This window comes from Ursus arctos, unplaced genomic scaffold (assembly GCF_023065955.2).
Source record: "Ursus arctos isolate Adak ecotype North America unplaced genomic scaffold, UrsArc2.0 scaffold_12, whole genome shotgun sequence".
Classification (NCBI taxonomy): domain Eukaryota; kingdom Metazoa; phylum Chordata; class Mammalia; order Carnivora; family Ursidae; genus Ursus; species Ursus arctos.
Genome location: NW_026622786.1, coordinates 12395592 through 12410500, shown reverse-complemented (window position 1 = coordinate 12410500; position 14909 = coordinate 12395592). Strand labels below are relative to the sequence as shown.

The 14909-nt window shown below is 38.7% G+C and overlaps 1 protein-coding gene across 6 annotated transcripts in view; it reads right to left on the bottom strand.

Annotated features, from left to right (window-relative positions):
- PHTF1 (putative homeodomain transcription factor 1) overlaps positions 1-14680 on the bottom strand; it is a 72078-nt gene extending 57398 nt beyond the window's left edge. For 4 of the 6 annotated variants that reach the window (XR_006408174.3, XR_008958743.1, XR_008958744.1 and 1 more), the window contains exons 1-3: positions 14142-14680; positions 13752-13826; positions 13059-13115 (exon numbers count right to left, since the gene is read on the bottom strand). Coding sequence is in view for 1 of the 6 variants with exons in the window: in XM_026483727.4 (XP_026339512.2) it covers positions 13059-13115; positions 13752-13796 (102 nt within the window). In the remaining 5 variants the exon portion in view is untranslated. Of the gene's footprint in view, positions 1-13058; positions 13116-13342; positions 13388-13751; positions 13827-14141 lie in introns of those variants that run through there. The other 2 variants (XM_026483728.4, XM_057310355.1) reach the window with 2 other exon arrangements.
- Between the last annotated feature and the right edge of the window lie 229 nt (positions 14681-14909).

The following is a 14909-nucleotide window of genomic DNA, read 5'->3' as shown; positions in this document are numbered from 1 at the left end:
AGGAACAAAGTTCAAAGTTACAGAAGGAAATAGCAAAGATCAGAGTGGGAAAAAATGAAATAGAAACTAAAAAGACAACAGAGAAGATCAACAAACTAAGAGCTGGTTTCTCTAAAAGATAAACAAAATCGACAACCTTTAGCTACACTTACCACGGAAAGAAAAAAGAGGACTCAACAGAATCAGAAATGAAAGAGGGAATGTTACAACTGATACCATAAAAACAAAGGATCATAAAAAAACTAATATGAACAATTATATGCCAACAAATTGGACAACCTAAAAGAAATGGATAAACTCCTAGAAACACAAAACCTCTCAAAACTGAATCAGGAAGAAATAGAAAATTTGGACAGACTGATTAATAGTAAGGAGATTGAATCAGTAATCAAAAACCTCCCAACCAAAAAAAAAATTCCCATACCAGATGGCTTCACTAGTGAATTCTACCTAACATTCAAAGAATTAATACAAATCCTTCTCAAACTCTTCCAAAAAAGAGAAGAGGCAGGAATGCTTTCAAATTCATTTTACGAGGCCAGCATTACCTTGATACTAAAACCAGACCAGGACACTACAAGAAAAGAAAATTAGAGGCCAATATCCCTAATGAATGTAGATAAAAAATTCTCCACAAAATATTAGCAAACTGAATTCAACAATACATTAAAAGGAGCATACACTTCAATCAAGTGGGATTTATTCCAGGGATGCAAGGATGGTTCAACATTCACAAATCAATCAATCTAACAGATTACATTAACAAAATTAAGGATAAAAATCATATCATCTATAGATGGAGAAAAAGCATTCAGCAAAATTCAACATCCATTTATGATAAAAATTCCTCTTTTTTGGTTTACTTGTTCATGATAATACAGTATACGTCTTCCCATGCTTTCTGAGAGGGGACATGGGTGATATACTTTTTTTTGAAACTTTGAAGATCTGAATATATCTTCATGTGGCGCCCTCATACCTGGCTAATAAACTTGGCATAAAAACTCCAACAGTATGGGGTTCAGGGAGCATCCAGTTTGTTGAACACATCCACACCAGGAGGATGACATACCCCAACTCCCAGGGACATAAGCTCCTATGCTCAGGATCCTCCCAGACCTTGCCGTACGTATCTCTTCATCTAGCTGTTCACCTGTATCCATTAGCATATCCTCTAATAAACTGGTAAATGTAAGTAAGTGTTTCTCTGAGTTCTGTAAGCACTCTACCAAATTAATCAAACCTGAGTAAGGGGTCTGGGAACCTGATTTGTAGCCACATTGGACAAAAGTTGTGAGTAACCTGGCGACCTACTTATGATTGGTATCCAAAGTGGGGTGGCAGTAGTCTTGTGGGACTGAGCCTTTAGCTTGTGGTATCTGACACTATATTCAGGTAGACAGTGTCAGAATTGAGTTGAATTGTAGGACCCCCAGGTGGTTTCAGGGAAAACTGCATGGTGTTGGGAAAAACTTCCACATGTTTGGTGACAGAAGTAAAGTGTCTGGTGTGAAGAGTAAAAGAGACTCACAGGGGAAACACACAAGGTAGACTGAACTAAGTTTTTTTTTTTTTTAATTAAGTTCTGAAATATGGCAATGCTCCTTAGTATAGGTGCTAAAAAAGATCCTTTCATCAACATAATAAAGGCCTTCATGACGAACCCATAGCTAACATCATACTCAGCAGTGAAAAACTAAAAGCTTTCCCTCTAAGATCAAGAACAAGACCACTTTTATTCAACATAGTGCTGGAAATCTTAGCTGCAGCAATCAGACAAGAAAAAGAAATAAAAGGCATCAAAACTGGTAAGGAAGAAGTAAAACTGTCCTTACTTGTTGATTACATGATAGTATATATAGAAAACTCAAAGACTCCCCCAAAAAACTATTAGAATAAATGAATTCACTAAAGTTATAGGACACAAAATTAACAGAAATTTGTATCATTTCTCTATACCAATAACTACTAGCAGAAAGAGAAATTTAAAAACAATCTCGCTGACGTTTGTGTCAAAAAGAATAAAACACATAGGAATAAATTTAACCAAGGAGGTGAAAGACCTGTATTCAAGAATTTTCAGACACTGATTAAAGAAATTGAGGATGACACAAATAAAACATATACCATGGTTCATGGATTGGAAAAGTTAATATCGTTAAAATGTCCGTAATACCCAAAGCAATCTACAGATCCAGTACAATTCTTATCAAAATACCAATAGCATTTTTCACAGAACTAGAAAAAAATAATCCTAAGATTTGTATGAAGCCACAAAAGACCTCAAATAACCTAAGTAATCTTGAGAAAGAAAAACAAAGCAGAATATCAGATTTCCAACTATACCACAGAGCTATAGTCATCAAAACAGTATAGTACTGGCACAAAAATAGACACAGAGATCAATGAAACACAATAGAGGACCCAGAAATAAACCCACGCTTTTATGGTCAATTAATTTACAACAAAAAAGCAAGAATACATAAGGAGGAAAAGTCAGTCTCCGCAATAAATGGTGTGGGAAAACTGGACAGCTACAAGCAAAAGAATGAAACTGGACCACTTTCTTAAACCACATGCAAAAATAAACTCAAAATGGATTAAAGACCTGAATGTAAGACCTGAAACCATAAAACTCCTAGAAGAAAACATAAGCAGCAAACTCTCAGACACTGGTCTTGGCAACATATTTATGGATATGTCTCCTCGGGCATGGACAACAAAAGCAAAAACAAACACGTGGGACTACATCAAAGTAAAAAGCTTTTGCACAGTGAAGGAAACCATCAACAAAATGAAATGGCAACTTACTGAATGGAAGACAATATTTGCAAACAATATATTCAATAAGGGGATAGATATATCCAAAGTACATAAATAACTCATAGAACGCAACACCAAAAAAATAAATAATCCAATTTAAAAACAGGCAGAGAAACTGAAGAGACATTTTTCCAAAGAAGCATACAGATGACCAACAGACGCATGAAAAGATGCGCAACATCACTTGTCATCAGGGAAATGCAAATCAAAACCACAATGAGATATCACCTCACACCTGTCAGAATGGCTGGTATCAAAAAGACAAGAAAGAACAAGTTGTGGAGAAAAGGGAACCCTCGTGCACTGCTGGTGGGAAGGCAAATTGGTGCAGCCGCTACAGAAAGCAGTGTGGAGTTTCCTCAAAAACTTAGTTACAGAAATTCCATACAATCCAGCAAGTCTACTTCTGGGTATATACCTGAAGAAAACAAACACGCTAATTCAGAAAGATATATGCACCCCTATATTTACTGCAGTATTTACTGACAGTAGCCAATATATAGATGCAACCTAAGTTTCCGCTAATAGATGAACAAATAAAGAAGATATGGGATATACATACAATGGGATGTTAACCATTAAAAAAAAAATGAAATTTTGCCATTTAGACAGCATGGATGGACCTAGAGCTAAGTGAAATAAGTCAGAGAAAGACAAATACCACATGATTTCACTTATACGTGGAATCTAAAGAACAAAACAAATAGACTAACTAAACAATAAACAAACTCATAAATACGGAGAACAAACTGGTGGTTGCGAGAGGAGGGGGGGGATTAGGATGGGCAAAATAGGTGAAGGGGATTAAGAAGTACAAACTTCCATTCATAAAACGAGTATAAGTCATGGGGATGTAAAGCACAGCATAAATATATAGCAAATATAGTCAAGAATTGTAATAAACTTTTATGGTGACAGATAATCACTGCACATGCCATGTTGAGCATTTTGTAATGCATATAAATGTCAGATCATTGTGTTACACACCTGTAATGAATACAAATCTTTTTAAAAATCTTTCCAATTTCCAAATGTGTATATTTCAGTTCTGGGAAATGTATTATTTATTTGATCATTCCTTTCCCTCCATGTATTTCTTTTTTCTAGAACACCTATTAGCTGGTTGTTAGGGTTCCTTCATGAACTGTACTCACTTTTCTGTTTTCTTTTTCCTTGTTCTTTTGTATGATTTTTTTTTGAGAAATGGTTGCAACTTTACCTTCCACTTGTCTACGAAAGTTATTGGTTATTTTTCTTTTCTGGTTCTCTTACTTTTTCATCTATAGTCCATTTTTTCTTTTTCTTTCCTTTTTTTTTAAGTATCCAGTTCTTTACACATATTAATTATATCTTTAAAAATAGCATTCTTATGATTCCTTTGTCATTTCTTTTATCTCTTTCCTTCTTTTTCCTTTTCAAATGTTTGATGATTTGCAACTATCCATTTACACTTAAAAGTGATGCACTGACATGCTGAATGAGAGTTCAGTGTGCAATGGGTGAAGTTTATTAAGCAGCAGGCCTCATTGTAGAGGGGTAGCCAGCCCTTTCATTTCCAGTATTCTTTGGTCTTTTTAGCTGGCCAGTTTCTGCAAGAAGCAATTCCAGTCTTCTGTTGGAGATCATAAACCCGGTCACCAGACTTTTACTTCATTTCCATTATTAATACAGTATTTCACCCTACTCTTACTGTGTCTAGTGTTTCAGAATCCAAAATGTCTCTGGTTCAGCCTCTCTAGACAGCAAGTTTCCATCCAACCTCTGTCAGAGGAAGTGACGGTAACTATGTGACCACGTAGAATAAGGGAGAGGATCTGGGTATATATAGGTCTATTGCCCCTTATAAATGGCTCGAACAATATTATTTTCAGTTCCACCTCACACCAGCAGATATACCTGATGCACCTCATTCCTGTGTCTTTCAGAAATTAAATACAGGAGTTTTAAACAGAAAGGTCATTTGTTTCCTATTGGCATTCCCTACTACAGAGACTTACATTTTTACTCTCTTCACTTTCCAACTTTCAAAATTATGTTAATAGCTCTCATTTACAATAGTCTTCTCTCCCGTTCCTTTAATCCTTGTTGGCTAATATCTTTTTCTTATTTTTTGTAATTTTAGAGGGGTTTCAAAAGAGATCAGATAGAGATTAAGGCACATACTCAAATCATCATCTTCAAAGAGGAGTCTCATCTGTCATGTACCCACCATCCAGCTTAAGAAATAAAACATTATAAACACAGTTGAAGTCACCTTTGTGCTTATGATTAGCCCCTTAGATTTTTTCTAGGAATAAAAAAATTAAATAAAATAAAATGTTCTAGGTATAAAATCATGTCATTTTCAAACACTGATTTTCGTTATTCTAATATTAATTAGAAAAAAATCAGAAAGGGGCACCTGGGTGGCACAGTCAGTTGAGCATCCAGCTCTTGGTTTCAGCTCAGGTCATGATCTCGGGGTCATGAGACTGAGTCCAGCATTGGACTCTGCACTCAGCGCAGTCCGCTTGGGATTTTCTCTCCCTCTCCCTCTGCCCCTCGCACTTACGCTCTCTATAAAAAAGTTTTTTTCAAAAATAGAAAGAAGGAAAGAAAGAAAGAAAGAAACCAAAGAAAAACAAAGAATACAAAAATACTACTTCAAAGGGACACATGCACCCGATGTTTATAGAAGCATTATCTACAACAGCCAAATTATGGAAGCAGCCCAAGTGTCCCTGGACTGATGAATGGATAAAAAAAAGATGTGATATGTGTGTATATATATATATATATACACACACACACACCAGACTCTTAACTATAGAGAACAAACTCATGGTTACCAGGGGGCGGGGGGGTGAGAGGTGTGTGGGGAGACGGGTGAAATAGGGATTAAGGAGTACACTCATCGTGATGAACACCAGGTGATGTATGGACATGTTGAATCACTATATTGTACACCTGAAACTAATATTACCCCGTATGTTAACAGGAATTTATATGAAAACTTAAAAAAACTTAAAAGAAATAAAAAGGGAAAAATATTAATTAGAATGCTCATCTTAGCAAATATATCCCAGGGGATACGGGAGTGACTAAGTTGAGCTTCATCACTGAAAATGACGTTAGCCCTTAAATTTAATATATTCTCCTAATTAAGAAATTTTAGAAGACAGCTTTCATTGGGAATATATATGATATTCTTGTGTACAACATTATGATTTCTCCTATGTTTTTCTATTGGCATGACCTAAGAAAATAGTTATATTGAGATATAATTCACATATTATAAAACTCACCCATTTACTGTAGGTGTGCAGTTTTAGTAATTAACTAATTTAGATTTCTAGTCTATTTATAGAGTTGTGCAACCATCATCACCTTCAACTCAAAAACAAGAAAGGCAGTAAATATCTGTTCTTATCCCCAGCCACAGGCAGCCACGAATCTCTATTTCTATAGATTTGCCTTTTGTAGAAATTTCATATAAACTGAATTATTATAGTCTGGCCCCTTTCACGTAGCATAACATTTTTGAGGTTCACTATGTTGTAGCATGTATTTATAGTTTTAATTGCTAAGCCGTATCTCATTGCATAGATATAAGACATTTATCGCCCAGCAGTTGGTAGACATTTGGACTTTTTTTTTTAGTTTTTGGCTATTACGAATAGTACAGCTATGAACATTTGCACGTGCTCATATGTTTTTATTTCTCCTGGATGGATACCTAGGAGTAGAAATGCTGGGTATACGGAAAGTACCTATTTAGTTTTTTAAGAAAGCACCAATCCTGGGCGCCTGGGTGGCTCAGTCAGTTAAGTGTCTGCCTTTGGCTCAGGTCATGATCCCAGGGTCCTGGGATCAAGCCCTGTGTCAGGCTTCCTGCTCAGCAGGGAGCCTGCTTCTCCCTCTCCCTCTACCCCTCACTTGTGCTTGCTCTCTCTAGTGCTCTCTTTAAAAAAACAAAACAAAACACTGAAGTATTTTACACTTTCCATTCCCACCAGCAGTATAAGAGCATTCTAATTCGTCCCAGTCCTTGTCAACACTTGGTAAGGTCAGTCTTTTGAATTTTAGCCATCCTAACAGGTGTATGGTAGTATCTCACTATGGTTTTAATTTGTATTTCCTTAATGACTAATAATGTTGAGCATATTTTCATGTGCCCCTTAGCCATTCATTTACCTTCTTTGGTAAAATAACCATTTGAGTATTTTGCCCCTTTTTATATTGGGTTTGTCTTCTTATTGAGTTGTAGGAGTTCTTTACATATTGTACATACAAATATTATATATATATATATTATGTATTATACACACACACACATACACACAAATATATAAAAATATATAAACATAAAATATTTTCTTGGGACACCTGGATGGCTCAGTTCGTTGGGTGTCTGCCTTCAGCTCAGGTCATGATCCCAGGGTCCTGGATCAAACCCTGCATCAGGTTCTCCACTCAGCGGCAAGTCTGCTTCTCTCACTCCCTCTGTGATCTCTCACACTTTTGCTCTCTCTCAAATAATTAAATAAAATCTTAAATAAAATACAATATTTTCTCTCAGTCTATGACTTGTCTCTTCATTTTGCAACGGGATATTCTGAAGTAAAACCTAACCTATAGCTATAGGTTTTTGTAGACACCCTTTGACAGACTGAGGAAATTACTTTTTATTTCTAGTTTATTGTTAATGGACATTAAATTCTGTCAAATGCCTTTTGTTTCTAATGAGAGGATCATGCAGTTTTGTCCTTTATTCTAGTAAGATGGTATATTACATTAATTTATTTTCAAATGTTAAACCAACGTTGCATTCCTAGGATAAACCCCACTTGGTCACAGTAGATAATCCATTTTATATGTTGTTGAATTTGGTTTGCTAATATTTTCTCAGAGGTTTCACATCTATGTTCACAATGATTTTTCTCGTGATGTCTTTGTCTGGCTTTGGAATCGGGATAATACTGGTCTCGTAAAATGAGTTGGGAAGTGTACTTCCTCCTCTGTTTTCTGAAAGAGTTTGGGTAGGATTAGTATATTTGTTCTTAATTAACTGCTATTCATCCTTCAGATCTTATTTAAGTTATCAGTTCCTCAGGGAAGGCTTCTCTGACCTCCTTGACTAAGTCCATTTCCCTTATTATAACTGTAATGGCTTATAAGTAAGAGCTCTTCTTGTAAAAAAATAATAATAATAATTTTTATTCATTAATAGGATTTTTATTATTGTTTCTCTCCCACTTTAAGCTCTATGAAAAGAAAAAAACTGAGTGTTTTTGCTCATCATTATGTAGACATTAGTGCCTAGGCTACTACCTGACACGTGACAGGTAGGGGCTCAACAAATACTTGGCAATTGAAGAATACATAATCCCCACATTAGTTTTATTTTTGGTATTTCTTTCCCTTTACTTGGAATTTTTTTTTCTCGAAATTCTTCAGACATTAACTTGAACCACTGTAACTCTTTCTGCCTCATCAATTCAGACATCTTTTGTTCATATAGACATTTAGAGTGATATAATTTCATTAAGTATTACTTCAGAAACATTCCATAGATTTTGTTATAATGTGTATCCTTCTATCCTTCAAAAACACAAACGCGATGTGGCCTCCCTGTTCAAAAACTACGAAAATGCTTCCACTTTCTACAGAATAGTATCAAAAGTTCTTAGTAAAGCAGTCAAGTCAGCTCCAAACTGACATACGGCCTATCATCTCACCTATATACCTCATGCTCCAATCAGATAAGGCTACTTGCTCTTTTCTTAAACAAGTATTATACTTCTGTTTGTACTTTTCCTCTTGTGCTCAGCATCTAGCAAAATCCTTAAACACAGTAGCTCAATAAACATTTGTGGAAAAGTTCATATCACTTTTCATACTCCTAGTTAAGATTTTTTAAATTTACATCTTTCATAATTTTGAATTATATTTTTTGATTGAAGCAATCGCTATTTTTTATTGCTGTGTTCTCACATTTGCCAATTTTTCTCTTTCCAGTGGTAACCTTTTATTTTACTTTTTTTTTTTTTTAAAGATTTTATTTATTTAGTCAACAGAGATAGAGACAGCCAGCGAGAGAGGGAACACAAGCAGGGGGAGTGGGAGAGGAAGAAGCAGGCTCACAGCGGAAGAGCCTGATGTGGGGCTCGATCCCATAATGCCGGGATCACGCCCTGAGCCGAAGGCAGACGCTTAACCGCTGTGCCACCCAGGCGCCCCTATTTTACTATTTTTTAATTGAAGTATAATTAACATACAGTCTCAGGTGTACAATATAATGATGCAACAATTCTATAGGCTACTTATTACAATAAGTATCCTCTTAATCCCTTTGATTTATCCTACCCGTCCATCATCCACTTTCCCTCTGGCAACCACCAGTTTGTTCTCTGTATTTAAGAGTCAGTTTTGTCCGTCTCTTTTTCTTTGTTTGTTCATTTTTTTTGTTTCTTAAATTCCACATATGAGTGAAATCATACAGTATCGGCCTTTCTCCGTCTGACTCATTTCACTTAACATTATATCCTCTAGGTCCATCCACGTTGTCACAAATGGCAAGATCTCATTCTTTTTTATGGCCGAGTAATATTCCATTATATATACATATGCCACTTCTTCTTTACCCATTCATCTATTGATGGACACTTGGGTTGCTTCTATATCATGGCTATTGTAAATAATGCTACAATAAACATAGGGGTGCAAATACCTTTTTGAATTAGTGTTTTTGTTTTCTTTAGGTAAACACCCAGTAATGGAATTACTAGATCATATGATAATTCCATTTTTAATTTTTTGAGCAACTTCTGTACTGTTTTCCACAGCAGCTACACCAATTTACACTCCCACCAACAGTGCACAAGGTTTCCTTTTTCTCTACACCTACCGGTACTTGTTATTTCTTGTGTTTTTGAGTTTAGCCACTCTGACTGATTTGAGGTGACATCTCATTGTGGTTTTGATGATGAGTGATGTTGAGCTTCTGGTTCATGCATCTGTTGGCCATTTCTTTTTTTTTTTTTTTTTTTAAGATTTTATTTATTTATTGACAGAGATAGAGACAGCCAGCGAGAGAGGGAACACAAGCAGGGGGAGTGGGAGAGGAAGAAGCAGGCTCATAGCGGAAGAGCCTGATGTGGGGCTCGATCCCAGAAAGCCGGGATCACGCCCTGAGCCGAAGGCAGACGCTTAACCGCTGTGCCACCCAGGCACCCCATCTGTTGGCCATTTCTATGTCCTCTTTGGAAAAATGTCTATTCAGGTTCTCTGCCCATTTTAATCAAATTATTTGCTTTTTTAGTCCTAAATTGTATGAGTTCTTTGGATATTAACCCCTACTGGATATATCATTTGCAAATATCTTCTCCCATTCAGTAGATTGCCTTTTTGTTTTGTTGATGGTTTCCTTCACTATGCCAAAATCTTTTTATTTTGTTGTAGTCCCAATAGTTTAATTTCATTTTTGTTTCCCTTGTCTGAGAAGATGTATCTAGAATTACTATGGCCAATGTCAAAGAAATTACTGGCTATATTTTCTTCTATGAGTTTTATGCTTTCAGGTCTCACATTTAGGTCTTTAATGCATCTTGAGTTTACTTTTGTGTATGGTGTAAGAAAGTAGTCTGAATTCATTCTTTTGCATGTAGCTGTCCAGTTTTCCTAGTACTATTTGTTGAAGAGTGCCTTTTAAAAAAAATTTTATTTACTTTGAGGGGGTGGGTGGAGAGAGAGAGAGAGAGAGAGAGAGAGAAAGAGCATGAGAGCCTGAGCAGGGGGAGGAGTGGAGGAAGAAGCAGACCCCCCAGCTGAGCAGGAAGCCTGACACAGGGCTCAATCCCAGGACCCTGAGATCATGACCTGAGCCGAAGGCAGACACTTAACCAACTGAGCTACCTGGGCACCCCAAAGAGACTATCTTTTCCCCATCATATATTCTTGCCTCTTGAATTATATTTTTATTACATAATTTCCAACTTTATTGTACCGTGATCTGATGTTAATATTGCTCATTTTTAATTTTCTTTGATTTTTTTGTTAAAAATATTTATATTTGTATAATCTATTTTTAAATTGCACCAAATACTTTGTATCCTATACCTTGGTCAATTTTTGCCTAAGACAAAACAGATATCTTGGCTTTTCTCCCACCACCATTCAGGCTGTGAAATACATGTCTATCTTGTTTACTGTATTCTTAGCACCTAGAACATGTTGGTACATCTCTCAGTAAATTTTTAGCGTTGCCTTTAATTTTAGTCTTTCCACTCTTCCTAAATTAAAAGTATACATTAAGGAGTTATTAGGTAGATTACCTTATGACAGAACAATGAATAAAGACATAATAGATGGTGTTAATAAAACACAGCAATGGACACTGAGTTCCTAGTATGAATCCAGATGTTCTAAGAATGTAATGCAAACACAATTCCTCCCTTTGAGGCCTATGAAGATGCACAGGTTAACAAGTAACTTTGGGGGCGCCTGGGTGGCACAGCAGTTGGGCGTCTGCCTTCGGCTCAGGGCATGATCCCGGCGTTATGGGATCGAGCCCCACATCAGGCTCCTCCGCTATGAGCCTGCTTCTTCCTCTCCCACTCCCCCTGCTTGTGTTCCCTCTCTCGCTGGCTGTCTTTATCTCTGTCAAATAAATAAATAAAATCTTTAAAAAAAAAAAAAACAAGTAACTTTGATATGGTGTACTAAAAGGAAGGTATGCATAAAATGGCATGGAAATAAGAGTTGAGAACATCTTTAGTTGGACAGGGGAAGAAGGTAGGTAAGGCAATTTTATAGCAGCAAGTAAAATCTTTCTAAGGATAAGGAAACCAAAACCCAGGAAAACTACAGTGCTGCTTAAGATCACAAGGCTAGGGATCACAAAAAGAAGATCTAACTCCCAGTTCTGTGCTCTTTCCATTACACCTTACTTGCTATCAGTACTTTTAACATACCCCAAAAGACTAACAGGACAGGATTTAGAGAGTTACAAAATAAAATTTGGGGTGTTATTCATCCCAACCCCCGTCCCTTTAATACAGAAAAATTAAGGACTGTACAGAATTGTGAACGTTAGCCATGTACCATGTAGTTCCAACAACTTTCTAGTTGATTCTATAAAAAAAATGCACCCTACAAGTGTTGGTTAAACGTATGTTACCCGAGATTTAAACATCCCAGTCCAATCAATGTGACTTAGAGATAAACAGAACTATTAAATTATATGTATGTGTAGATATAATACATTTTTTTAAAGTGTTAAGAAAGGGTCTGCAGCAAATCTTTAAAATAGCAAGGTCCAAAAACAAGAATCTGCCAGCCATTATTCAGCACTTTCCAAGAAACTAAGACCCTGAATCTGTAGATTTAAGTGTTAAAGTCGATATAGAGAGACATTCTTTAGGGGCAGGGATGGTCCTTGGGCTTTTCCACATCTCTCAACACCATCCGATTACATTTGGCTACGGAGCAACCTTCCCATGACTAATTTGCACCACCTTCCCACTTCCCCCAGTACATGTTGAGACCACAACCCTGACTTCAGAACATCAGGTTATTTAACCGTCCCCTCCGCTATTATAAATTAATAAACTGGCATTCTGAATCCATGTCAGTTTTTGGCTGGTTAACATGAAATTACCCTAAGAATCTGCTCAGTTCTAAGAGCAGTGCAGAAAAAAGTTTAAGAACATGAAAACTTAAGGCCATACTCTAAACCAGGAATTGAAAAAATGATTCAGGCCACAAATGAATTTGATTTGGCTTGCACAGGAAGAGAAAAGGGAGAAAGAAGAAAGAAAAAAGAGGAAAATGAGGTGGGAGAAGAGGTAGAGGAGGAGGAAAGGTAGGAGAAAGGAAGACGCTCTAAAAAAAAAATCTGGATATTTCACATAAAAATGCATCTTCCCAGTTTCTCGTGAAAACTCTGAGGCTCTGGCAGTCCTGGGGCTGCATTGCCACAGAATAAAGCTGGCCAGAGTTAAGCAGACATAGCCCCCTATATAGGGGACATTTGCTTTCTAATTCATCATAGACCAACCACTCCTTTCTATTTCCCTGATACTGAGGCCAAATGTCAATTGTCATTTGTCATTCTGCTTGCAGTGTTGTCTTCCTTATAAACACCAAAGAATAAAGAATGCCACACTTGGTGGATAAGTGCAGATTTTATAAAAAGTACAATCCACTCTTCACATTAATTCAGTAAAACAAAGCTAGAATCAAAGAAATCAATTTACCTTAATCTGAGTCTGTTCGATTGACTTTTCCCATATCTGCTGATCATATGCTCCAATCTGAAACAGGGAGCAGGCTATTTAAATGATGCAAAGGAAAATCCTTTTAGGTCAAATCTCACAAAAGTCATGAAACTATTAAGTATCAATATGATATCTGGAAAATGATTATGCTTCTCAGATGTTAGAATAAATTATTTCCAAGGGCCGTTTCCTTCACAATTCTAAAGTAGCTGGATCTAAAAGTAAGTTAAAAAGCAATGTCCAAAATATTTTCAAATTATTACCTTACAAGATATTTCCACTTCTTAAGGAAAACATCAGTAGGAAAACTAGAGAGAAATAAAAGGTAACGGGCAGCTCAATAAGATTGTTGACAGTACCAATCTGAGCTGTGAAGATAAAAGTTTCAGGTCTAAAAAAAAGAACAGTTTGATCAGAAGCAAACTTTCAAAGCTTTGCTGCGGCATTGTGTGATGCAGCGTGGAGAAGGGAGGGGACCAGAAAATCTTATTCGGGGACCTGGAAATGGGTTTAAAAGACCTAATGACCTTGTGCATTGGTTTTTCCATCTAAGTTGAGAGATACTCTGTAGGAATTCCTGGCACTACCAAGTTCAGGGAAGACTAACGGGATATTCTTCGCGGGAGCTTTTTGCAGGAACTATGCTTTACGAATAAAAAAGATGGATATTACCTTCTTTTGGTACCACGATATAGCATCTCTCTCATTTGAGGCCATCTGCGTCTCCAGCCAGAGAATGGGATTTCACTGAAAATGAAGGAAAACCAGTCGGTGAGTCCGGTTGCTGAAAGGTACTCTCCCAGTTTGGGGAGAACGCAAAAATCGCTTCACTCTGCTCTCCATGAGCTGCTGACTGTCTCTCTCCGGCTGTTTGCCAGAAAAAAAAAAAAAAAAAAAGACAAAAACAGAAGCAAACCAAAAACCTCTGGCGCAGTGGCGCCCCGAGAAACCTCTCTGAGATATTTGGTGCGAGTGCGTTCAGGGATGCAGGGGACGGGGAAGGAGTGGTGGCTGGAGTTGAGCTGCACCCCCCTCCTCCGCTCCCCAGCGTCCGGCTCTCACCTGGTGCCCGCTGCCCCGCAGTCCGGCGGCCGGGACCTTCCTCCTCAGTGGCCCCGGCCCCGCCATGAGGCCGGGGGCGAGACGGCGGGCCCCGCAGGCCGCATCTTCCCCCCGAGGCGGAGACGCCGGCGCGCCGTTACCATGGAGACCGCGGAGGCCGCCGGGGCCTCGAAGGCAGCCGGCGGCCCAGCGCCCAGAGGAGGGCAGTCTGTTGCCGCAGACCCGGCGCCCTCCAAGCCCGACCTACAGGGTCACCGCATTGACCCCCCGGAGAAGCCAAGAATGAACTGGGAAAGGAGGGGGATAAAAAGTGAAGGAGGTCTCCGCTAGCCGCCAGTGGCTACGGCAGTGGCCAGAGGCGCAGTGCCCGGCTGTTCGGGTGAGGGGTGAAGGGCCCCCCGGCGCGGGAGGCAGCGGCTGCGGGGCGGCGGGCGTGGGTCCTGCTAGGCCGGGGCGGCCGGCGGGCCGTGACTCAGCCGGCCGAGAGCCGGGCGAGGGCAGCGCCGCAGACCACGGTGCAGCCCGCCGCGGCTTCCGCTTTCCGGGTTTTGCTGCTAAGGTGGCTCCGCCCCCGCCCGGGCCTGGCAGCCCAGCGCCGCCAGGCTCGGGGACCGAGGGGTGGGAGCCACTCGAGCGTCAAGGCCAAGGCAGCTCCCTCAGATCAACCTGCAGGTCACTTCCTCAAAAGTGGCTTTCCCAGCCATCGATCTGAAGGGGGGTCGGTCCTGATGTTCTAATAGCTCCCTGTTCATTCCTTTGTAACACTTA